The sequence below is a fragment of the Aspergillus alliaceus genome, assembly GCF_009176365.1.
Source record: "Aspergillus alliaceus strain CBS 536.65 unplaced genomic scaffold BDW43scaffold_79, whole genome shotgun sequence".
Lineage (NCBI taxonomy): Eukaryota > Fungi > Ascomycota > Eurotiomycetes > Eurotiales > Aspergillaceae > Aspergillus > Aspergillus alliaceus.
This window is the reverse complement of record NW_022474762.1, coordinates 71,609-97,116: the sequence shown is the minus strand read 5'-3', so window position 1 is coordinate 97,116 and position 25,508 is coordinate 71,609. Positions and strand designations below refer to the sequence as shown.

General features: G+C 46.8%; 7 protein-coding genes across 7 annotated transcripts; 3 read left to right on the top strand and 4 right to left on the bottom strand.

Annotated features, from left to right (window-relative positions):
* Positions 1-5,009: 5,009 nt before the first annotated feature.
* On the top strand, positions 5,010-5,401 carry BDW43DRAFT_293577 (uncharacterized protein). The gene has a single exon (XM_032043837.1). The coding sequence runs from the start codon at positions 5,159-5,161 to the stop codon at positions 5,381-5,383; it is 225 nt and encodes a 74-aa protein (XP_031894496.1). The 5' UTR covers positions 5,010-5,158; the 3' UTR covers positions 5,384-5,401.
* Positions 5,402-6,951: 1,550 nt separating this feature from the next.
* Positions 6,952-8,751, bottom strand: BDW43DRAFT_238944 (uncharacterized protein). The gene is made up of 2 exons (XM_032039641.1): positions 8,275-8,751; positions 6,952-8,213 (listed from the first exon to the last, which is right to left on the bottom strand). The coding sequence occupies exons 1-2, from the start codon at positions 8,328-8,330 to the stop codon at positions 6,995-6,997; spliced, it is 1,275 nt and encodes a 424-aa protein (XP_031894495.1). The 5' UTR covers positions 8,331-8,751; the 3' UTR covers positions 6,952-6,994.
* BDW43DRAFT_323563 (kinase-like protein) lies at positions 8,449-10,376 on the top strand (the record flags this gene model as incomplete). Its single annotated transcript, XM_032049772.1, has 4 exons — positions 8,449-8,720; positions 8,773-8,984; positions 9,066-9,649; positions 9,774-10,376. The coding sequence occupies 4 exons, from the start codon at positions 8,449-8,451 to the stop codon at positions 10,374-10,376; spliced, it is 1,671 nt and encodes a 556-aa protein (XP_031894494.1).
* A 538-nt stretch (positions 10,377-10,914) lies between these two features.
* Positions 10,915-11,440, bottom strand: BDW43DRAFT_238940 (uncharacterized protein). The gene is made up of 2 exons (XM_032039640.1): positions 11,358-11,440; positions 10,915-11,299 (listed from the first exon to the last, which is right to left on the bottom strand). The coding sequence occupies exons 1-2, from the start codon at positions 11,396-11,398 to the stop codon at positions 11,059-11,061; spliced, it is 282 nt and encodes a 93-aa protein (XP_031894493.1). The 5' UTR covers positions 11,399-11,440; the 3' UTR covers positions 10,915-11,058.
* An 890-nt stretch (positions 11,441-12,330) lies between these two features.
* BDW43DRAFT_293571 (nucleoside phosphorylase domain-containing protein) lies at positions 12,331-14,272 on the bottom strand (the record flags this gene model as incomplete). Its single annotated transcript, XM_032043836.1, has 2 exons — positions 12,331-13,872; positions 13,933-14,272. Coding segments are annotated over 2 exons (1,429 nt in total), but the record flags the coding sequence as incomplete, so codon positions are not given.
* Positions 14,273-17,466: 3,194 nt separating this feature from the next.
* Positions 17,467-18,216, top strand: BDW43DRAFT_316632 (uncharacterized protein; the record flags this gene model as incomplete). The annotated part of the gene is made up of 1 exon (XM_032048347.1): positions 17,467-18,216. One exon carries the CDS (start codon positions 17,467-17,469, stop codon positions 18,214-18,216), a length of 750 nt encoding a protein of 249 aa, XP_031894491.1.
* Positions 18,217-23,732: 5,516 nt separating this feature from the next.
* BDW43DRAFT_293570 (MgtC/SapB family protein) lies at positions 23,733-25,012 on the bottom strand. Its single transcript, XM_032043835.1, has one exon. It carries the CDS (start codon positions 24,897-24,899, stop codon positions 24,048-24,050), a length of 852 nt encoding a protein of 283 aa, XP_031894490.1. The 5' UTR covers positions 24,900-25,012; the 3' UTR covers positions 23,733-24,047.
* Positions 25,013-25,508: the final 496 nt, after the last annotated feature.

Sequence of the window (25,508 nt, the reverse complement as noted above, 5' to 3'; positions counted from 1 at the left end):
CATCGCATCGTTTGGAGCGACCCTTGTCCTCGGGGCTTCCAATGTTGCAAATACCAAAGCGTCTCTTCAGACCTTGAAAGACCAAGTCCATGCCGCGAAGAGTTCCCTTGAAAACTATAACGGAGGATTTGTAGGCACTTTGCCTGTTGCTAGATCGCTGTACGCGGCGCACTCAAGTTCCGAGATTGTGAGAAAGGAGGCAGAAAAGTCCGACCCTTTTACCTCCCCAGAGGGGGAGGAGCTTGTTGACACCTACAATGAGATGTATCCCGTTCTGCTGGATACCATGCGGGTTGCTCAGGAGAAGGTATGAATCGATTCTCATTCCATGGCGTACTGTTCCCCAGCTACTTACAATTGGTTTTCCATAGGCCCCGCAGTTCAAGGAAGCTGGAGTTGGATACGTTGCTCGTGGAATGCTGGGCAACCTCAAGCGGGAGAAAGATGACTTTGAAACCGTTATGAAAGGAAAGCTCTCCGATGAGCATTTTGCAAGGGTCGCTCCGAGCGTGGATGAGATCAATAATGCCTTTGATGCTACATTGAAGGCATATTCAGCGTGAATGAGAGTACTTGCTGCCAATGTGATGTGCTTTTGGCCGTTTGAGTTGGGGTTATCCTCAGTCTTTCACCCAGAAGATCGGAAATGGGAGCAGTCTCGCTGTTCAGTGATAGTCTGTTGTTTCTAACCCGTATGTCCCAATTAACTTTTACTTTTATTGTCTATTTTTTATTACTCCTCTATTGTCTTCTTAAGCTGTGGTTAATGATATTGAAATACGGGCCTTGGAGCTTGATCACTTGGCAGGTGAGATTAGGAGTATAAGATTCTATATTTCCTAGTGATCTACCACTAAATCCCAAGGCTCGCAATCATCGAATGAAGATGTTAGGCGCACCTACAACGCCTGCGGTTGATATAGTAGCATGCGAGGTCACGTGCTACCCGCGGCGTAAAATCCTCAGCGTACCCCAATGACTTCAGGAATCAGTGATTGTTATGAATCTATACGAGACCACGTGATCCTAGTGGCTTGGCCGGATCACCGGCTCCAAACCCCTGAAGGCTTTACCCATGAGGAGAGAGAAGAGAGGAAGCGCTTAAGATAGTTGATATAGTCGTCCATAGAATTGAGACCTATCCGAATGGCATCCGGTCCTCAGTAGGCTACGTACGTGTAGCTGATATAGCATCGTTCTGCCCATCTTTCCCCTGAGATCACAACAGTGATCAACCGCTGTATATGGTAGTACATCGTTCAATGGAAGACTTGTCTCCTGCTCCTGCCATGTGCGGTGCTGTTACATGATATTCCCTACTACCTACGATTCCCTAAACCGCAATTAACATGGAGTGCTACTATCTAGTGTCACGATAATATCATATATAACTAGTTGGTGGTTAGGCGTATCGAACAAGAGGTTCGATATTTTGGTCCTTTTAGCTTAGTGGTTTAGCTAACCCCGCTATGTCTATGACATCTAGATAAAGAGAAATAGTCCTAGAATACCGTCAATTTAAAAACTAGAGAGCTATAAAGGCCTAATATCCTTTCTTATAGTAATAAATATTAGTGTTAAGGTGGGGCTGAGGCAGGCAGGCTAGCAGGGCTGATACGCAGACAGGCTGCTGGTCAGGCTCTATACAGGCGGATAGACAAGACGTAGCTTGGGAAGCCACAACAGGATCAGGATCAGGCTGGAAGATTGATATGAATTGTCAGATAAAATGGCTATGCGTGACTAGTGACTGAAGAGGGGTAAAAACGAGGCCCGTATGCATGATCAACATAAGCAAGTCAAGGATCATAGAATCTTCAATATCTTCAAGAATAGCCCAAAAAGGCTCTAGACTTGTACCTTTGAAGACGTTTTATGAATCGTATCCTACCTCTTATTCGGGACTGACCGAATAACTAACATGAATCTATACGAAACCACGTGATCCTAGTGGCTTGGCCGATCACCGAACTCCATCTCCTGAAGGCTTGATCCTTAGTTGTAAGAAGAAGCGGTTGAGATAGTCGATAGAGTCGCCCATAGAATTGAGTATCTATCGAAATGGCATCTGATCCTTAGTAAGCTACGTACGTGTAGCTGATACAGCCTCATTCTGCCCTTCTTTCCCCTGAGATTACAACAAAGGTAAACAGTCAGAATCACATTAGGGTTATATTTACTATGTTTCCCCTCAAATTAGACATGGAATGGCTATGGCCGTCAGGGTGTTGACTTTTTTGCTTAGTTTCTTGTTTAATGGTTCTGTTGAGCTGCTAGATGCTGTACATGCGAAGTTTCGGGGCTTTGAGGAAAAGGCAGCATTAGTACCTAGCTATCTTGTCAAACTCACAAGTTCATGAGCGGCGTTTCCAAGAGGCCGATCGATTTCGGAAGCCGTTCAGCCACTCCTGAGAGCCTGTTGCGCGATCCCAGGACGGAGCCTTGTACGCCCGAGAGCTGATCTAACCCGGCCGTGAACCTTTCCACTACTAACAATAAGGTCCTCCAGCCGCAGGACTTTATAAGAGTGGACGTTATTAGTTGTCTTCACTCATTTCTTTTTCTTTGTTTTTTTTTTTTTTTTTTTTTTTCTTAGAAAAAAGAAGAAAAGGAAAATAAAAAGGTGACATATCGCACCCTACAGTATTCTTCTCGTTCCCTTTTTCCTCTTGACAATGGCATGGTTCGGGCCGCAACCCGCAGAGCCCAAATGGTCAGACCAGACATATTCTTCCCATGCCGGCGCTAACCCCTTCTAGGTTAGCTAAATGCCTACTAACTCTCTAGCATCCCATACATACCCTCTCTTCACTCTCATCTGTAGAATAGGAGTAGGTCTCTACCGCACGAGTCATCTGGTAAAATCAATCTGAGATACTAATATAAATGTTTGATTGTTTATGATCTTAACATCTAAAAGACACTTTGAATTCAAGGCAGTAAAATATCTTTAAAAGTTTAGATCATGAGAAACCTCAAAGAATATATATTTCAGGGGTCCTAATAATTGAGATTTCAGTTTGTTCTATACCTAGAGAGCTTTTCGATAGTAAGGGATGGTTGGTCGACCAATTAGGGCACAGTAGTGTAAGTAGATGACTAGAGGGGTTTTACATTTGCTGTGGCGCGGGCGTTGGGCCATATTGATCGCACGACCGCGGTCTCAGCACCTACCTGGCCAGGCGCCCGCGTCCTCGGAGGTAGGCAACAGACCCTGCGCCCCCTCTCTTACCACCCAGGTCGTCCGCCTCCAAATCTACACCCTTTCAGTACTTATACTCCAGCACAGTCTTAATGGGTGGCTGCAATTTTGTCGTACTATTTCAGTTAATATGGGAGGGCAGTTGATTCTTCACAAAAGAGCTGCCTAAATGTAGATTTGAGTTGTTGAAACCCAAAGCGAGAGCCATAATAAATAGTGTAGCAGAAAACTGCTCTATTTGTTGCCGACTAGATACAACGATGGCCATGGGAGCAAATATAGTAACCAGTGTAATGTAATGCTGGCACTTGCCTGGAACACCAGGGTACACGCAGATCGGATTGGATCATCCGCAGCCCGTTTCATAGACCTTAGGTACATCATTTTCCGACACGCCTTTCTCGGTCGAGAGATTCTCGTAAAGCTCCGAGGTTATAATTCTCTCTGCTATAAGTTGATACAGATAATTAATTGCTTCAGATCTACTTTTCACCTCATCACACCACGTCCGGTTACATCCCACAGATCCATAAGCATGGACATAATCCCCATTCCTAAGGTTTCCAAAATCTATCTCCGGATGATTGATGTTTGTTTGTCCCTCATCCGCACCGCACACTCATCCGTCAGCTTCTCGCCCGCGGCAATCTTCGCCTCCAACTCAGCGTCTCTGCAGTCAATCACCTCACACACTTCGTCCGATGCCACGGCGATGACGGCCCCATCAGGATCCTTCGCGTAGTAGCCGTTATTCTCGGGATAGGAAATCGCAGACGGGCTCGCCTTTTCGATTTTAGCAGCTTCGTCAAGGGTGGTAAAGACGCAGATACCTTCAGGGATTGGGTCCTTGTAGTGAGTGGTGGATGTTTTCGGATCCTCTCACAGGAGAGGCAGAAATTGTGGAGGAGTGAGTGATAGACAATAGAAGATGGGACGACAAATACCGATCCATCGATGCCATTTACAATACAGCGTTGCATCCACGGATGTGACGTGATGTGTTATAAGCCCAACAGCCTTCTGACTGGCTACATCTCAGGTAATGTGGCCTGGGCCTCTGATAAAATTTCTCTGATCGTTACCCAGCCAGGAAGCTCAAACACGATTGGAGAGACGGTCTCATCCGAAGACCCTGAATAGCTGTCCGGCCGTCAATCTATTAGGGCCGCCCCTACGAGCTGGTGAAAAAATTAAACAATACTCCTATGTATATTTGAACTTGGAATTAAACTAGTAAAACACGCTTCCCTCTTGAACAAGGGTGTCAACATATATTTGAAGAACATCATCAATAAATGGGACGCATTTCTCTGAACCTCTGATTCCGTAGAGTATCTGCAAAGCAAACATGCAGATGAGAGCTGGTTCGGTGAATAATTTATACGAAGGATGAAGGAATATGGACCGTGGCCGCAGGATAAGCCTATTGAAAAACTCTATAACAATGATCCAAACTCACCGACATGGGGTTTTAGAATTGGGAAGACTTCTTTACCCTGCATTTTGCAAGGGTGTCCGCGACATTAGGGAACAAGACCGAGACAAATACAAACTTATCGTCAATGTCTACGAATATGGACCCCAGAGGATACAAAACGATGGTCAATGATCGTGATACTTTTTGGCTCAAAACTCAACCGTATTCCATCCTTGATATGTTGAATTTCGATTCATACAGTTGTAGGTTTTTCAACGGTACAGTTTACCAAGGTTGGCTCAGCTCAGCATGTTACCACCGCTAGCATGCTCCTATCTTAGGAGTGATAACCAAGGCCGTAAACATAACAGGGACATACTTTTCAAATATCCGATCTCAGCTCTATTCTCGACCAGACCCGTCTGTTCCGAATCTTGCCAAATTTTATTTAGCCTCGGTGGCTACGCGAGCTTTGCAATCATCGAAGCGGACAACCCCGACATTGGACTCATTTGCTGTATTGCTATATTGCTATTGGGATGGTTGAGATATCAAGCTGCCAGGTTACTGTTGAAATAGGCCAGCATATAGATAAGGGAGATCAACTTGGTATGTTCCATTTTGAAGGCTCAGCTTATTGCTTGGTGCTTGAGCCTCATGTGAGACTTGCCTTTATTATGAAGCCGGCCACAACCAATAACCTTCAGGGGGGTTCCAAGCTTAACAATCCCTTGGCAATAGTTATGAATGATCAAACGGATTGAGGATAATCTTAACTATATGGATATAAACAGTTATCATCTAATCTCACTTCCAATATGACCGAGAATTAAACATAGGATATATTTTAGTGTTTTCGGGCTGCCCGTTTGCTTAGACAACTAGCAGCTAATGCAGGGTATCTGCCTACACAGTTTCCACATGTGGTTGGGGCATACTGACATGCCTTGCCTGCTTTACCTAAGCAGCCGAGGACCGAACATGCATGGTTTAGGCCCTTGCGGGGGCAGCGCAGTTGAAGCACTTTAGTGAGCGGCCGCCGCAGGTTCTGCAGGTTCTATACCTAATCCTGCAGCAGCCGGGGGCATATAGTATCAGGGCATAGCTCCTAGAAGCTTTCTACCTTATATTCTATACCTCCAAAGTGTATACTCTTAACCTCAATCTCTTCAAGTCTCCGCTAGAGATCCTAATATAATCACAATTGCTTGACCATTTCTGAGCACTGTCTCTCTGCTCTTGCTTGTGGAACATCGTAGGATTGAAAACAGGGGCAACATATCTCACACGGAGAGGCGTTCTGCGCGGATGTTAATGCTAGAAGGCCTGTGAACAAAAGCACGAATGGTTTCATCGTGAGTTGCCAAGGAGCAAAAGTTCTACAAATTATTCTCCCCCGCCAATGAAATGAGGCGATTCAATAAGTACTAAGTGGAAGCAGCCCTTGCCTTTAGGCTTAAATATTCTAGGTTTACCTTACGCTAGCTGTCTTTAAAACAAGTAAATAGAGATAATGAAGTAAAGGGCAACTAAGCAAATCTATCCAAGCGCCTGTAGTTTTTGCCCCTTATATTCAGCCTATTAGTCGCTACTACCGCAACTCGCTGTTAGTAACGCGGTAACTAGTCATATATCGCTCCGAGGGACCGGTTAGTGTCCCGGTTGGTTGCCAGTCTAAGGAAGGGGACAAAGTCGCGATGTGCTCCTACTTATATGGGAGTACATAAAGGTGTAGTGAGGTTATGAATATATATATATACGTCCGCGGATATGTCCCAGTCTAATCAGAAGTATTCCTTCAGGTGTCAGGTGCCTTTTAGTTATCGGTATCCTATCGACTCTGCCCCTCGCGTCAGCCTTCGATAAGGTACGCTAGACAAGGGACTGTCTGTAACAGGTACTCCGGTGCTTTCGACACTATCGGGGCAGTGTTTAGCCAATAGCTTGGTTCTAATGTGGAAACAAATTTTTCTATTCTATCTAGTTCAAGTATCGTGCCTGTACCTCTCATGCTATGATGAATGCAATCTTAACCTGCCTAGCCCTACCCAACTCCGCATCAGACTGACTGTTGAACGAGGCTATATCTGTAACTCCTCTAGTTTTACCAGTACCTAAAGCAGGTCAGTGCATGTCTCTCATCAAAGTAGATCGAACTTACATTTTCAATGAAGCGAACCCCTATAACAATATTATCATTGTCCTTGACATCGGAAAAGATACTATCGCCAACTACATCAAGGCAACACAAACACGCAAGCACAATATCCGTGTACCGATCTCCCACTAAGACAGGAAGCCAATCTTTAGCCATTGAGACGAGTTCTCTCTTCATGGCGAATCCTCCACGCCGGGATCTTATCTGAGATGGCATCCTAGATGTCCAGGTCAGACCAAGGAGTGGTCATCCCGTTGCCATCATGGCGAACAAAAGATACCCAAAGCGCAACCTCAAGCAGACAGACTCCAAGACTATAAATGTCATGCTGCATGATGAACGCTTCTTCGGACCAAAGCCCCTGCCGCACGGGATGTCGGTAGATGTTCCTTTCCCACTCCAGGTCGCCAAGTAGATCAGTCTGAGCTTCTGCACGTCCGATACGCTCGAACCCAACCAGGAAAGAAGGACCGATATCTTGATTACCTTCGTGGAAGATAAGAATTGTTTCCGGGCGAATCCCTTTGTGCACGAAGCCGGTTGTATGGACGAACATAATGGACCGGGCGAGTTGCTTAGCGAGTTGGACGCACTTGCTCAGGGAGATAAGTGGGCATTCCATAAGAAGGCTGCGAAGGGTTCTCGGGGAAGTTAGACCGAGGGGGATCCCAAAGATGAACTGGTATTGGGTATCTTGGTCTGTAAGGACCTCGATCACACCTTCGCATTTCAAGAGGCTGAATGTTGGGGGGACAACATGGTGGAGGAGTCGTGCTAGGTCTCTGACATGGGCTCTGCTTGTCGAAGCTGATCTGAGGGTGTAGCTCGTACTATCTAATAGGATTTCCCATCTACTGTCAACATAGCGAGAGATATAGGTGTTAGTGCCCGAGATATGCTGGCGCTGTTCTTCTACAAGCGTCGGACTTTTGAAGACAGGTTCGTTTGTCGCATTCTCCGTAGACGAAATCTGTCTCACAGCCTCTCTTATTTCCAACAGCCTTGCCGCTGAAGGCTCCTCATGCTTTGACTCCAACTGCTTGTCCACAAGAGGGCTCGCAATGAAAGTAATAAGATACCACGACGGATCGAACCGGCGCTGCCATTCTTCGAGATCACTAACCACTTCCTCAAGATGTCGCTTTAAATAAACAGTCCACGCATTGTGGGGAAACTTAGTAGCAGAAACCGAGCGTTTGTGGACCGCCTCAAACCCCGTCACAGCTCCTGAAATCTTCACCCGCAGTCGCTGAAGAGCCTTTCCATAATGGGCACTCAAGGCAGGGTCTAACGATCCAGACCTCGATAAGCGCTTCAACAAACCCAGCTGGACCTCTGTCTTCAGCCATGCACCTTCGATAGCCAAGGCAATCTGGGCGATGTCGTTTCGGACGTTGCGTATGTCACGACATAGTTCAACGAGGCGCTTGCCGTACCTATATGAGAAAAACATCAGTCTGTTTGTAGCGGTTATCGAAGAGTAGTGGGGGCTCTTACATGAGGCATATATCCAAGGCCCCGACAATAGACAGAGCCAAAGACACAGGATCCATGAGAATGAAAATGTTGTTGGGCTGATGAGGGGCAGTTACGCACTTTAAGGGCACGAGGCCAGGTGACTGGCTATATTCAGCCTCGCTTCAGCCTTATCCAACCTCTGTCTCCAAAACCATGGATCAAATAGCTGAGAGGTTCAGACTCGACGTTACTGTCATCTCCGAGAACTGCAACAGAGAGATCCTGCAGCATAACCCCGGTCAAGCAGAGAAGGAGAACAGAAGAGTAATAGTATGGACTAGGAAGCGCGATCTGACCCAGGATGTGTACGTCGAGGAGTCGCAGTCGGGGCAGGTGCGAGTAGTCAAACGAGTCACCACGACGGATAAAAGGGTGAAGTATCGGTCGGAGTTGGATCTTATGGGAGGAGTCTCTCAGGCCACAGAGTGAATTCTGCGTCGTTGTTTCCATACTTTCAGCTGCTGACCCGCCATCTAGCAAACTGCTTTTCGTCGATTTCATCGGCTGGTTCCCATACAAGGATTATATCTGTCTCGCAATGGAATATTGTCCCTATGGGGATCTCAAAGGATGCTATCCCAACCCTACCTCTGAGCCAGAGGCCCGGGAGATATGTGCACAACTATTGGAGGGTCTAGCAGTGCTACACAGTCTCAGCATTGTGCACCGTGACATTAAACCAGAGGCTGGTCCATCCCACTTCCCATCTCCATGGCGATCGATAAGATGAGAGTTGTATAGCAACTAACATCCCAGAAAGAACGTCCTAGTCTCCGAGAAGACTCCAATCAAAGTCAAAATCGCAGACTTCGGAGTGAGCAAGCGCGCAGTTGAGGGGCAAACAGAGCCCCGAACAGGCTGCGGAACTCCGGGTTTCATGGCGCCAGAGGTCTTGCATCTCCTCGACGATACCAAGGAGGACTCGACCTTTACCAGTGCGGTCGACATCTGGTCGCTCGGGTGCCTGCTGTATTACATCCTGACCAAGCAGGTGCCGTTCAGCATATACGAGTCACTTCTTGACTATGCCAAGGGCCGCGCAGCGTTCCCCGAGGGACACTTGAGGGATAACCAAGTGGGCCTTACGGGGCGCGGCTTTATCAAGAGACTCTTGGAGCCGCTTCCCGACGCTCGTCCATCAGCATCGGTGGATGTCTCCAGTAGCTGGGTTATTCCGGACAGGAACGAGGAATTCATAGGCCCTGAGTTCGTTAGCACAACAGATACCATTTCAGCAGTCGGGATATCCCACGGCCTCACGAGCCCGACACAGCTATCAGTCGCCGATACACAATGGCGTGGCCTTCTCAAGAATACATTCACCCGACTGAGCTCATATTCCACCAATGAGATGGTATCTCCGAACCCGGTTCTGACCATCACCAAACAATGAACTTTTAAGTAACTCAAATATAGGACTACTTCTCCACCGAACTCTGGAACTTCCTTTAAGCAATCCGAACCCACGACCGAGCCAGGACAGTGAAGCTCCAAGCCCTCCTGACACCCACCCAAGCCTCAACAGACTACACAACGGCTACACGGCTTTACACATCGTCTCAGAACATGGGCCCGTCGAGTGGGTTCAACTCCTTCTGGAATACGGCGCCGATGGACAGATACGCACACAACCAGGTCGTGAGACCGTCCTACACCTGTCTACTGCGCAAGGCAACCTTGAGGGATTTACGAAGAAGTTAGAGCTACTGCTGGACATCCGAGCCGTCCGAGCAGACATAAACGCGCAAAATGCCAACGGCGACACAGTCCTGCACCTCGCAATTGCCAGATTCGGGACCATCGCTGCAATACGGCTTTTACTCGAGGCTGAGGCATCGACAAATATTAAGGGGAGACAAGGGCGCACGCCACTTCTGTACGCTCTTTATCTAGAGCAGGAGGCGGTAGCGACATTATTGTTAAATAAAGATTCTGACCCCTATTCCCTTGACAATAACGGCTCCTCTGCGCTGCGCTATGCCATTGCATCCGAGAGGATAAGTTTAGCTTTCATTGAACGGTTGCTTAGCGCGGGAGTCGACGTCAACTGGAAGGATGAAGAAGGCCGTGCGCCTTTGTAGGGTGATCCCAGGGCCAGATGCGGCAATGACAGAATAAGCAATACGGCGATGGGAAGAATCACGAAATGGATCCAGTCCATATATTTTGACAGTTGAAGGATTGTCACTGCCGTGCTTCTCAATATACAGTCGCAGGAGGACACTGCCCTATTTTGAAGGAGGTAACGTTAGTGTGCAGCGCTTTAGCTATGCACATGAAAACATACATATACCAGGCTGTCATTGCGCGGCCCTGAGAGGAAGCCTGACCATGTTCGGCGAGATGCAGAGGCGCGGTGTACATTAGTGTTGCCATTGCTATACCACAGAGTAACCGGTCGACAATTGGGGCTGCAAATCCCGAAAACCAATATCCGAAGCTCCCTGGGATAACGGCGAGACACGCCTTCAGCATGGCGAAGATTGATGCGGCATACAGGGCCTTACGTCGACCGATGCGGGTGCTTAGAAGCACAGCAAACGGGTGTTCTAGCAGCGGGATTGCGACCAACAGGACTCTATCGGAGGAATATTAGCGAACGCATTAAGGTAGCATGAGGCAGTCTTACCCATAGCGATACTTGTGGCTAGGGTTCCAGAAGTTAGAATAGTCATCCATGCGAAGTGACAACCCCAATAGGGCACTATCAAATAACCGATTGTCAGACAAGCCCTCAATGATATATGCCCGTAAAGTGACTGACTAGAGTAGTCCTGCCAGACCGCAGAACGCCCAGGCCGTTGATGAGCCTGCGTTCTCTTTGCCATTGTGCAATGCGGCTATCTCGTCCTCGGTCAGGTCTTCAACGCGTGTGTAATCGTGGAGATCATAAAATAACAGAGCGCCCTTTCTGATCAGGTCTCGGGCATCGTGCAGATTGTGTTTGGTCACGAACTCGTCGGCTTCGAGGAGGATCTGAGCTTTATCTAATCGGGTTGAATAGCTTTGTTTGTCAGTCTTCAACAGCCCATATGTTCCGGGATAGGGTTGAAGTAGGGTACCTGGGCATGGTCACGCTGCTCTCATCATCGACGGGTGCCATATTCCATGAAGGAATGGGAAGCAGTCGAGAGCATGAAGGAAAGAATGCAGGTGCAGGTATAGTGTACAGCCGCAGTTGCCCGATGGCACAGCCTCTCTTTCCTCCAGCTTACGTACGCGCAGCCCTATAAATCCCTCCCAGTCTAGCAGGGGTGTTCTTCTAGCCTAGCGGAGTATTTCTCTAATTACCCTTCTTATTCTAAGACAAGCATCTAGAGCCCCTCACCAGCTATAAGATACCAGTCGGCCCAATTTTCCGGTGCAGGTATACTATTTATGTCTGATTACGTCTGTTACCTAGCAGCTAGCTTATGGTATGTAGTTCCTATAGACTATATAGACTATCTTACCTTTCTAGAGATTTTATGGAACCCTAATAAACTACTAGGATATAGTAGTCTACTTTCTCTACATATAATTTCTTTATTATAGTATTTAATTCACTTTTTTAATCTCTTTTTTGGTCTCTTCTTAGAGTTAGACTAGCAAACGGGGTGTTAAGTGTGGTGTGCGTCACCTAATTAGTGCAATACTATATAAGGCGTTTAGGGAAGTTTGAACCCTGATGGGTCAAACATAGTAGTCTTTTTGACTAGTGGAAAGTTCAGACCCTAAGCTGAGCCTAACACAGGGAGGGGAAGGGGATGTTAATCCACTCTAATTGTTTTAGGCACACCAAATATCTCAGCAGCAGGCGTTTTAGATGGGATCTTTTTAGTTTTTGGAGCGAGTACTGCCGTTTGAGCTCGATTTTCTTGAGAAAGAGGCATTTTCTAATAGTTATGGTAGAAAAACAACGCGTAGAGATATGATCTCTATTAGATTGTTGGGGTGCGTGGGGAAAGTGGACGGCTCGGCCGTGTGGACTGCTCGATTGTAGAATACGTTATAAATTTCATTTATAAAACACTAGATAACATATAATTCTAAATTGGAATACCATTTTTAAAAGGTCAAAAATTTAACCTCTGTTATCCCGTTTGCCAGTCAGTATATATAGAGAGAGCATTATCAACACGCACCGCGGAACATCAAACGTCGGACCAATCAGCGGGCGTGAAGGTCAACTGAGCCCTCGGTTGACCCCTGCAGTGGGCATTGCGCTGTCCGGACATTAGACGATCTCATTCGTGCTTGTTCACGCATTACAGCAGATTAGCAAGGACAGAGTGCAGGTGGCGTGATGACAGCCTGTAACTCGGGAGAACGCCTAGGTCTCTCAGCGTTCCAGACAAATAAGAACGGAACCTCACGACGCCCTATGACGGTACCCTTATAGAACCAGCTAGCTTTAGATGAAGGGCAGTTGATATAGTCTGGCACATGTTGCATGCACAATTCGCCGAAGGGACATGCTGTCAGTTAGTCATCTAATTCCAGTTCAACTTACGACCCTTGACTGCTTCTCCACTCATCCAGGACTGCCTTTGTACACGCAGCAGCTGTTGCAGCGGCATATTTCTGCCAGACTTTGTTCTTGTGACTATCCGCATAATCGCAAGCGCTCTTGATGATTACTGTAGGAAGACAGTCCCAAAATCCTGCACCTTCCATTTCAAACGCAATCACCTGCTCTTTGGCAATGAGTTTGTCACGATGAACTCCGCTCTTCATGACGCTATCTCCAGAGGCGAAGCGGCCAAAATGAAGAATAGGGTGAGTTCTCCCCTCCCTCTTGCGCGGGACTGACTGCGCACTACTGCACCCTAACTCAGCACAGGATAACCCCCTAGCAGCTCCACAGACAGGGTCATCTGGGGTATTGCAACCGATACAGGTTGAACACAAGTGGCCATTCTGATGTTTATGACGATACTCTGCACGGTACAGCATATCGTGATTTCCAGCAGGGTAGGCATATTCACTGTCCTTAGCGCAAAGCTCCGCGACATATTTAAGAGTGTTGTCCTCCAGCTTGTTACTCGTGCGCTTCCCTGCCAACTTCTGGAGGAAGGAGCGGATCTCGTGATTCGGTCGGCCGAGAGTATCCTCCAGAGTATCCTTTCGAAGGAATTCGTCCGAGTACTGTCGCCCGAAGTCCACTTGGATAACGGCTGTGCTAATCATAATATCGCCGAGAAATGTCTCCCGGCCTTGTGCATCTCGCGGCGCGGTGCCACAAACGCCCACAAGAAAGACGACCTTTATCTGTGCGAAACTCATGCGAAGCCCGGTTGCCACCCTGGCGGAGCTGACCTTTCCCATGTCCGGCATGGACACCAGCACTACGGCTCGCTGCCCGATTCGACCCGTGGTGTAGGCGTTGGGGTCTCCTGGCGCTTTTCCATACGAGAATCCGCCGACTTCAAACTCTTCGTCTAGAAAGGCTTCGATAGCATCGCGCTCCACTTTTAGAGCGCAGATAATGGCTATCTCGAAGTCCTGGCGTCCGTTAGGGCGGGTTGCCTGAGGTCGTGGAGGACCCGGTCGCTGTTGGGGGGGGCCCTGAGATGGCGGTGCTGGGTCGGGTTTACCCTATAACTTGTAAGGGACAAGGGTCTCAAGTAGATATACAATAGAACCGGAGCCACGTACAGGCTGAGTGCGCCCGCGTTCGGTTGCTAGACAGTCATTGATGGCTTGACACAACTCTTTCATGTGACCGTGAGTGGAGAGTCGGTTCAGATAAACCCGACTGCCGGATTTGACGCTGATAGAGTATGTGTGGCCTTCGACCGTCTTGCGCCTGTTAGAAATGGCGAGTTGAAAGCGGGGATCCGCGGCGGAGAGGGCATCCCGCAGCTGGTATGTATTGTTGTGGCAGTGGCGGGGCCCCCAGATAACACGGCCATTAAAGGAGAGGGTGCATTGGGCCGTGTGGCCTTCGACAGATTTGCGCTTCGGCTCTAGCCAAACTTGAAGGTCGTTGCTCATAATTAAAGGTCTTCTCGTCGAGGAGTGTAGATGCGAGAGTGGTAATCTGTTGTTACGGCCTGATACTTACTTGCTTCTCTAAGGCCCCTCATCACGTGCTATAGGCCTAGCAGCTACTGCCCGAGTAGTTCCCTGATTATTATAGAAAAGCGTTTCTTGTACAGCCAGGCAATCGGGAATATGCCACTTCAATTGAATATATTAACTCTACTGATTAGACACTTCCTCTATGCATTATCTTTAAAGAAAAGGTATATATATAGAGGATTGGTATCAAGAACCAGAGCTCCTACCTAAAAGCAGGATTGAAGTTAGTCCTAAGAAATGGACTACTAATGAGATAGGCCTTTGCTGGCTTAAAAGTCTCTTTATTCCTGTGACTACTAGCTATATAACTGGGAAATACTGTCTTCTAGTTATAGACAGCCATAGCAGCCATCTTACACCTCCATTCAACCAAATCTGCAGTGAAAATAATATTATTTCTATCTGCATGCCTATATACTCTCCTAACAAGCTCCAGCCTCTAGGTATAGGCTGTTTTTGGTCTCTAAAAGACGTGTACGGCATCTTAGGGAAGCAGAAAATATACTTAGGAATTAGCTATACTAATAAGCTTGATTTTCTGAGAATATTTCCAGAAGCTCGCAAAAGCGCTTTTACAGTAGATAATATTCACAATAGCTTTATAGACACTGGTCTAGTTCCACTTGATCCAGATAGGGTGCTTAGTAAGTTAGATGTCTAAAGATCCCTATATCACCAGGCAGTCAGTCAACCAATTCAGCGCCTAAAACACCCTATACTACTAGGCAGCTGGAGAAGCAGGTATCTACAGTAAGGAAACTGCTTAGAAAACATGTTCAAAGCCAAGATAAATGGCTTAAAATATAAATACATAAGATTATTAAAGGTCATAAATTAACTCTAAATAAGCTTGTTCTTGGGTGTGAAGAAATACGCAAATACCGCGCTGATAATAAATCGTAAAACTAAAAGTAGAAGTGCTCTAATAGACAGCCAGCTATTATAGAGGGATTGGATATAGAGAAGAGTCTAAAGTGATTGTAGCGCGAGAATGAAGCTCAAGATACACTTTCTATAGATCCAGTACTTTCTGCAGTTGGGCCGCGTGTACAAGCGCCACCGTAGTGTTCTAATTGTCATATTTAAGGGCATACTAGAGTTAAATATTCTAATCCATTTAGTAATTAGTTTCTCTATAGAAATGCAATTTTTTGGTTGATAAAGTCTCTAATATTTAGCCCGCGATCCGGAGTTGGAGCGGAAGTGGCTGCTCGTTTGTGGTGGCGGGTCACTAGAGAAATGCGTTACAATGTATGCTGCTAATGTAATGCCTGTTTTCCCATACAAAAATCTTGTAGACTGTGTACACAGGTCATAGCACCTCTCTCCAAGGATTGCATAACCCTTACCCTTTCCACGTGACTGCTAAGTCCGTTAATACGCAGGAAGAAATCACATCAGATCAACAGTTGACTTCAGGTCACTCGCAACCACCGTCCGCGGCCACCCAATAAAATAAGCATCCATCGCTTCCTGTGTACATACCCTCTTCGTGTTGGGACCCCCCTGCCGACAAGGCGGCCAATTAACACAGTGAAATCACATGGCCAGATTTGTGGTCTGTGCTGCCAAGGCCCTATGTAACATCATTGTGCGCCAAGGGTTGACTAGGCTGAAGGAAACAGTCTAAGCATTGAGTCTCATTGTAACTCGGAGCAGAGTAATTTCAATGCTTGGACACAGGGCATGACCGGTGACTCAACTTCAGTTTCTGGGATTGGCCGTATTATGAAGTAGGCATCACATACTGTGTACAATCCGACTACACCCCTGGAAGAGACTGAAGCTCAATCAGTTTGTTTACGGCGTTGTTGGCTGGTAGCTGGTTATAAATTCAAGAGCACTATTATCAGACCAACGACAAACAATTTATGTCATGGACATGAAACAGTTTCCTCACCTCGGATCCATCGATCCCCCAGTCGTCCTCCCCCCCAACCAACTGACCTGTGCCTTATACTCCGGAAATGTCAAGCACCCCCAAAACAGTCGCCAGCACTACAAAGCTGAAGACTCCAACAGACTCTTGTATATGAACTCTAATAACATGATTGTGCCCCGGATTTGCGTCGGGTAGGTCTCCAACGCCATCAATGAAAAGGGAGGTACATATCCCAAGCCGTAGTCGACCCAAACGAGCAGATTAATATGGTCGCTACCAGGTGTCTACCCCTGAGATGAGGGGTCAGACACGCCCTGTGACACCTACGTAGATGGGAAGGTAGAGAACGTAGGCTGTGTTTATGGGCGGGCCAAGAAGGAGGTGCGGGGCGCGCTGGACGTACTAGCCTGTTAGTGCTAGGGAATGGAGCAGGATGATCAGCATCTTAGCTAGAATATGTACCGCTGTATATGTTGTAGTTCAGAGGAAGATTGATTGTTATTACTGATTTCATCTGAAAATTTGAGGATTTATATACGAGATGGATTTCAGATGAATCACCAATCATTCAGAATGGAACTAATTCCGTACATGAGGCTATCATGTTCTCTTTGTCGAGGTCTCAATTCACAACAGTAAAGAGCAAAACGTGGCGGGGAGGCCAGGCTGATAGGTTACAAGATTATAGACGCGGACTTTCTACGAAGACCAAACAAACTGAGGAAAGTCTTTTAGGAGGTTTATCGCAAGAATCATTTCTTGTGTTTTACGCGATATCTCACCGTTTTGTGTTCAATGCCATAGGCAGATGCTCATGAGGACCAGCTACCTTGAAACATGCCCCGAGGTCAAGTCCTTGGAGCAGATAATAAACCTAATACATTTCAGACACTGCTATAGTGCCCTTGAAATTATGGCGCCGAAGCAAGAGTCTCCAAGTCCTTAATTTCCAATATCATAATCTGGGTAAAGACCCTTTCATCATAGCTGAGTCCGAGGCGAATTCAATGACCCATCCGCCAATATTAATACGTAATAAGAATAATGTAGATCAAATACTGACCATGACATAATCTTAATCATGTGAAATGGAGGATATGGCATGAAGTTTCCATGGAGAAATCTCTGTCATTTTTATTTCTCTCCCTGTCTCTCTCCGTCTCGCAATTGCTGATTCCGCTTCCCTCCACGCAGAGTAGCCACCCACAAATGATAACCGTCAAATAATGCTGCCAATTCTGAGTATCCTTTCTGTCGTGGCCCAAGCCAACGCCTGGGTATACGTCACACGCAATGCCTCCAACGACCGCAACTCGTGGCACTCGGATGATGTCCAGCCATGCACACCCATCGACCAATCCACAAAATATAAATTCCTTTGGGACGCCCAGGGCGGGGACTGGTGTATCTATCTGCACGAGGACCGTAACTGCACGAACCTTTACAAGTATGAATGCAGCAATAGAGACTGGAACGAAGCCCCCAGTGCGACTTTGGGTTCGTTTTCGATTGAAACCGGCTATTCATCATCATCACTACTCACCGCCACGTCAACCCCAACTGATCAGAGCAAGCTCCCTTCTTCGACACCGCAACCACAACTGCCATCATCCTCGCTCTCAGGGGGCCAAACCGCAGGCGCTGTTATTGGCTCCGTAGCTGGTGCAGTCCTCATTGCTCTAGTGGCCTTCTTCTTGGGTCGTTGTCGGAGAAAGCCCCTATATCCTCGGCCAGAAATGACGACGACGAATGTCAATTCACCAGCAAAGGAAGTCGTTCGACAACAACCACAATCACCGCCAGCGGAAGATTCCAATACCGTTTTCAATACACCGCCGACTGCGTTCCCCGCCCCTACACATATTCAGAGCATGCCTGCTGAGCTTGTCGCCGATGGTCGGACCGTGGAGATGAGTGACTCCCAGCGGGTTGTGGAAATCGAAGATAATCAAAAGAGGGATATCGATAACCCGTAACACAAGTTCAGTTGGTTTGAATTTCGTCGTATTGTTATTGCCAGGCAGACATTCCATTAGATATTATGCGACACGGGATTGGATATTCCGAATTGACAAGTTCATTATTTCCCGCGTAGTTTCAGGGGTAATAGCACTGTATGTCTTATAATATGTGATTGCAATGCCCATAGTCCTTAATAGAACCCCCGAATCAGCCAGCGCATTAATGCAGTACCATTAGAAAACCCGATTGTGAAGTGTTTGATCTACACGTCAAAAATACACCCGGGTTTCCTACCCGGCCCAAACGCACTCCAGACATCTCAACCATTGATCTGGCTATTTCTACTCTAGAGTTAGGTCTCTTAGACAGCTGGCTAGTAGACAACGAATACCCTACGGGATCAGGCCATGTACTGATATTGGTTGTACGGAGGGACATGGAATGGAGGCCGGTAGAAACCAGTAAACAGGTGACTGGGTGGCATATTGGAAGCCTGCGCGCAGATCCTGAGGCTCTGGACAGGGCTAAACAGACATGGAATGCGCTTGCAGCACGCCAACCAGCTCTACTAGATAACCACAGTAGGGCTGAGATGGAGGAGGCAGTATGGCTTCAAACCACCTTCAACCAGGTGCTTAATGAACATGCTAACCCTGTGAGGGTGGCCCCATTCTCTAAGCGTTGGTGGGGACAACAGATTAAAGATAGTCGCCAAGAATATGCTAGACCTAAACGAGCAGGGGAATCAGGCCTAGGGACTGGTAGGAGCTAAAGGAAGCTCGAGATATTTACTATAGCACTATGAAAGCAAAGCGCGAATGGTGGGAGGTGTCAGGACCTAGGCAGAACCCTGCCTAAGGCACCAAGTCCGCTCTATTCACTGATTGATCTGATCCTAAAACACAAAATCCGACAGTTCTTGTATGATAGAATTCTTCTCTTTCTTTTTCTCTTCCTTCTCTACGTTTAATGTTTCGTTGGATCGCCACGTTAGATATAAATGATATTATCTTTCAATGTGAATAGGATCATCACAGGAGGCCTTTTAATAGGCCAACCTAAAGAGCTTCAGATAGAGCTGAAGGATTGACTAGTACCTGAGGATATAGCCGGATGCTGGCAAGCACTAAGATACTGCAAATCTCAGACCACTGGGACTACGCCAGTATTTAAGGGCCCCTAGGGGCAACAGGAAGCTACCCTAGAGGAGAAGAAAGCTTTAATCGGAGAGGGTCTATTTCCTAAAGTTCCTAGAGATGAAGCTATACGGAGAGAATATGAATCTCGAAATCGACTATAATGATGCCAGGCTGTTCAGAAAGCACATGGAAGATTGACTTAACTTCCAAGTGATACGGCTATGATGGAGATAGGACGCTACGCGTACGTGGCCCTGGTACGCAGATGCTTTAGGCTAGGTCTACAGCAAAAACAGCCAAGGGTATCATACTATGCAAGCCCAATAAGCTAGTGTGATCAGCCTACTGAATTGCATAGGCAAGATAGTAGAAAAGGTGGCCGCTGAGGCTATTTCTAGCCACCGCGAGGCGTCTGAGATTTACATTCAAGGCAGATGGGGAGCCGCAAGCAGCGCAGTGCGAGTGATGCAGTAGCCTGTCTGATTCAGGAGATTTACCAAGCGTGGAGTCGAAAAGAGCTAGTAGAGGCCCTGTTTATAGAATAAAAGGGGCTTTTGATCATGTGGATACTGCAGGGCTAGTGAAGCGTATACTAGATCCCGGCCTAGACACAGACCTCTGCCAATGGGTGCAGCCTTTTCTAGCAGACAGCAGGATATAGCTAGTGATCGACCAACAGCCATGTTCTATACAGTCAATAGAATCAGGGGTTCCATAAGGCTCACTAGTATTCCCAATTCTTTTCGCTATCTATTTAGGGGGAATCTTTCAAGCTGTAGAGCGAGCAGTTTCCGGTATCAGAGCCTTATTATATGCAGATAATATAGGCCTACTAGTACCAGCTAGCTCAGTACAACAAGCCTTCCAGAGATTAGGGCAAGCTGCTAGTATAAGTATTGAGCAAAGCAAGGCAGATAACAACCAATCCAGTTTGACGCAGAAAAGCTAAAGCAGTTCTTTAATATGGAAGAAACTCAGAGAGTCCAACGGCCAAACCCAACGGGCTAGGGTTCAGATAGAAGGACATGGAGTCTCGTTTAATTCTATCACGTGGGTCACCACCTGCCGCACGATTTCGAGGTCGTGCACCACAAACTAAAATGACACTTTTCAATCACATACAATTCAAATTATGTAGAAATATTAAGGTATAGTATTCTTGAGGCCCGAAAGTTTTTATAGTTTTCAGTTATCGCGAAAACGATGTGGAAGGCATATCTGTGTAGCGGGCTGAAGCCCGTTAGAATACTCAGGCCGTTGGCCCTCGTTTCCGTATTCGTCAAATGTTGTATTTCTGCCCTCCTTCCTGTCATACCTCATTGTCTCACCGTTGGTTGATTCTTATCCTCTTTTCTTTCTTCTTCAGCGTTTTTTTCTTGTTTGATAGCTATGATAGTTTATCGAACGTTGCGAGTCTTATCCCTTGGATCTGCATGACTTGATAGTTTATAGGCAAAGGCGCCGTAATAAGCTCTTCAGATATCTGGAGTAGAGAATCTCCAGTATTTTAAACATCGATAGTCTAGTGGCCTTTAGTTTACCTTTTCTAGCTATCTTAAACCTGTACAGCAGTCTTTTTAGGCAAGATATGCTTTTTCCTTGTAGTACTTCTTTTTCTGTATCAACTAAAGCTTAATTTCTTATTAAGACACGCTGAAATTTTTTTTTTCCTTTAAATAAGTGTTGTTTCTCTTTCCTTTCTTGCTGTTAATAAAGCTTTTATTACTCTTTTAAAGCCTTTGTGGCCTGCGTCTTCTTCTCTACTGCTTGAAAATCGCGGAACTGTTGAATCTTTTTAGATGAGTAAAGGCTGTACTACCACTATCAGAAGCTTGTAATTTAAAAGTAATACGCTTTCTACGCTGGCACTTCTCAAGGCCCTGGCAGCGGAGTTTTAGTAAGATATTCTCTGCAGAAAGGTGATGAATTGTAGAAGTGAGATTTTCGGTATTTGATTATAAAAACCAGTAACAACATTCTTTAGAAGCTTTTCAAGTATCATCAGCCTATCTCGGATCTGACCGCGATTGGGAGTATGAAGCTGATGTCGGTGTAGTATTCAGCAGCAAGTGTAATCGTCCGTAAGCGGCACATATCACACGTTGACTGAGAGAGGAACTGCGCAGCTCTACGTTGTCCCGTAATCCGGCCCATAAACGACCGAAGACCAAGGTGGCATCATCTATGCAGAGTTATTCAAAAGCTGTTACTGAAATTTGGCACACATTTGCGATGAAAGAAAACGTAGAACGCAGGAATGCGGATTAACCCATGTGGCAAATCCGCCCTCGGGTTGCTTTTGACCCCTACAACCCTGCGGACGAGAGCCTCGGCCACCGAAAACTTTGCACATGTTGATTTGTTGTTTGGAAGCTACATAGTCGCTGACAGTTATGAACAGGGTATATTGTTGCTGGTGATGTGGCGGACATGGCCTTGTCCACGGAGATTGGATCTTGAGAAGGCAATGTCGACGGTACGCGACACGTATTACCATTTAGGACACAACCAGGGGAACTACATAGTACTGGTTACATTGGAGGATTTTACAACACCGGATTTGGTAGCTCTTACATAGACTCTTCAGTTAGATGAAAAGCTCTCTCCAAGCCCCTAAAACGTTGCTCAACTTTCTCGCCGCTGCTCTGCTATCTGAGATCCGTTCTTCATCTACGGCGCCCAGGATCATGTCACCCGCGCTGAATTCATTGTCGATATCGCAAACGGGATAAAAGAGGCGTCTATGGCAACCCGTCTAACACCCCATGTCTTGTCCCTGGTCAACGGGAAGGAGGGTTATTCAGACCCAATTCGGCGAAAGTTCATCCCAATTGCTTCCACTGTTAAACCGAATCGTCTGCAGCTACAGTTAGACTCAATTCACGAAACGCATGACTCCTTCGTCAAGGGACTGGTGCATCTGTACCCAGACAAAGTGCTTGTTCTAGGTAATGTTAGGATTGCTTAGGACATCAATTATTAGTCTGGCCCATACTTAGCAACTTCTGCCTGTCCTGTTTACTGTCGATTTTGTCCACGCTCCTGTTCCGTTGGACAGCAAACTGAAACCGTGTCCAAGAAACGTTTTCTTTACAGAAATACTGGAGCCCATATTTGGGTACATCGCAAGAACACCTGCAGTAACAGATGTTATAGCTTCTGGCGGTGATACCTTCCTGGAGCCCCCACAGTTGTGAGAAATTGCGAACACACTTCTAGAGATTGATCATATCCGCCGAATCCGACTCGCTGATTAAGGTCAGTAATCAGGGACGAATGAAGGGAAAGAATGTAGCCCTTCTCACACAATTCAACTATCCCCAAGAGATATCTTGGATCGCTGAGCAAGTGGCTTAGACGCTGTTTCAAAATGGAGTGAACAACGATGCCCCTACCACGAGGTAATTAGTTCGAAAATTAACGGACAACAATATTCAGTCAGTACGTTTGCCCTGTTTGTGCTAATGTCTAACTAATACGAGTAGTACTATGTCTACTAAGGGGATATAGTTCAAGGCGTTAAGAATTTGCGTACACCGCTCCGTGATATACCCCATATCGAATCCCATATTCGAGGCACAATCGCTCTGTTTATGACAATTTCGTTTGTCACAGATCTTCCTGGAGGTGGCGGGAAGCGTCCGGCTTCGACATTTGAGAGTTATGATACGGGGACCGGAGTTTCTAGGCCTCTTGCTCCTGGAGTCAAGGGAAATACAATTCAATAGTACTACGATACATTAGGGTCATTGCCTGGGGCCAGCCAGACGTCGTGGATTGAAGGAAACTCAATGTCTACAGGCCGTGCAGTTCGAGTTCCATCGCTCAGCGATATGCAACTGATCGCCCGATACTCAATCAGCATCAGATCTTCATTCGTTGCCGGGCTAGGGGCGAGGTCTGTCCGATATTACGCTCGGGGAATGCAAGGTCTGTTGTCCTGTTGAAGGTACATAGGAAGATATCCTTCCCCCATTCGTCTCGATTACCCCTCCCATCTTAAGATTGTTGTCCATAACTGAAGCTTTGTGATATTTCTAAGCCATGGCTATTCTGAAGGCTTTGCCTGCCGATGCTATAGCCAGAAGCAGTAAACTAGAATGAAAACCTATCTTGGTATAGAATTAGATTCTTCTATACGTAAGGCCTGTTTGTCATGTTCAGTGGATATAGTCCAGATGTTCGCTTCCGATGTCATCGTCAGATATTCCATTTGTATTCTATGACGCGACTGATAGTAATTGTTGTGAATCGAGGCTCGACCAGGTAAGCTAGGGCCCTGACAAGTGGACGAAATTACTATCATAAACGAAATCAAAAACGCAACTTTTAGGAAATGTTAGCCAAAAGCCAAGGATCATGGTATCGGCGTTGTTGGTTCGGTTAGTTCAGCCATCTTGTAGACAGGCAGGTAGTAAATCCAAAATAGCGCTCCTAAAGCTTAGAGCAGAGTCTGGATCCTTTCATTATACTTCGTATACAGTTGCTGACCAACTTGCCGCCCGCATTTTAGTGCCTGACCAATAGGAAACATAGCGATGCTTAAAAACAAAACGGGTAATAGCTATATAAGATGAACTGGAAACTGGATTCAGTTAGAAGTTTCGTGTGTTTACCGTCTCGTTCTCTCTCCTTAAGAAGCTGATAAATTAATAGTCAATATATAGTGTCCCCACAAATTTCGTGCACCCGGGGAGCTAGATGATTTAAACTGCCAACCTATCCGAACACATTCCGTTGTGCTGACCGTCATCAGGCGTGATAGAGATGACGCAGTCCAATTGGGAGAGCATACGCATCAAGTCAGTTACAACACCATTGCCGCCCAATGTGACATGAACGTTAAAGATTCGGCTGCTCTTTCCGCACAGCGCCGAAGGTCTCGCTTCTGTCTGCGCGAAATCTGTCGACAATTGCTGTCGATCGTTCCAATTTGCTGCCCCACTACGTTCATAGTCATGAGGTACTTCTTCAAGCCGGTCGATTCCATGTACAAGGAACCCTGCTTCCAGTAAACTTTGCAATACGGTTTCTAATCCATTTGCCCCGGCCTGGTAGCGCACCACAGCAGATATTCTCGTATCCTCCGATGATTTGAAACGTCGCTGTAGAAAGTGCAGCAGGTTTGGGTAGACCAGAACGGCAACAAAGTATAATCCAGTTGATACAGTTGCTAGCCTGAGGAGCCCCGCACCACAGGCGGCACCCACTGCTGCACTCAACCAAACACCCGCTGCTGTAGTGAGGCCCCGTACCTCGTTGCGTTGCCTGAATATGATACCACCCCCTATGAACCCAATTCCGGAGACGATCTGTGCTGCGATCCGCGAGGGGTCAAGTACGACGAGGGAGCGATCCAGGACATCAAGGGTGCCAAGCTTGGATATCAGCATGAACAGGGCAGCCCCGACACCAACTAGGGTGTTTGTACGCAGCCCAGCACTCTTGTGTCTCCATTCCCTTTCGATTCCAATAATAGAGGAAAGTGCCGTTGCCACCAACAACTGTCCCACCTGTGTCCATGTTTGCTGTTGCCCCTGATCAAATGGGTACTGCATTGTATAGCTGTTGGGGATATGGATTGCCCCTAAACCCGTGGTTCTGTGCAGATAAGGCACAATCCTACGAGCATATATCTGGTTTTTGTTTCAAAGAATGGACGTAATAAGACTGCGATGGGATAAATTCATGTAACAGGAAGAAAGGATTAGCCAGGGCTAGGCTATAGCACATTTCCCGCTTTGGGAACCTTAGGTGCCACTGACGTAAGTATTCCTAGGCCTCGCCATGGGTCGGGTTTGGGGTCCAACATTAGGACCCGTACCCGCAAACCCAGGGGTTCGGACCGCGGGTTACCCGCCAAGAACCCATCCTAGCATAAAATTCCATATTAGGTCATGCCAAGATGCATAAAGGTGCTGATTAACCAGGATAAGCGATCCTATGTGTTGCCCTTCTAGACAAATGATCCCAAGTCTGACCACACTCACTTCACTGATTGTAGTCTAAACCTCGATCCGTGAAAGATGCTCTAACGAGATCCGGAGCAGCATTCCCGATCACAGCTATGTACAGGTTACATCCAGTTAAACAGTGACTTTCGAATCGTCCGCGTATTGAGAATAGTACATGTGGGTTCGGTGGACGGCTAGGGAGAGATAGACTGA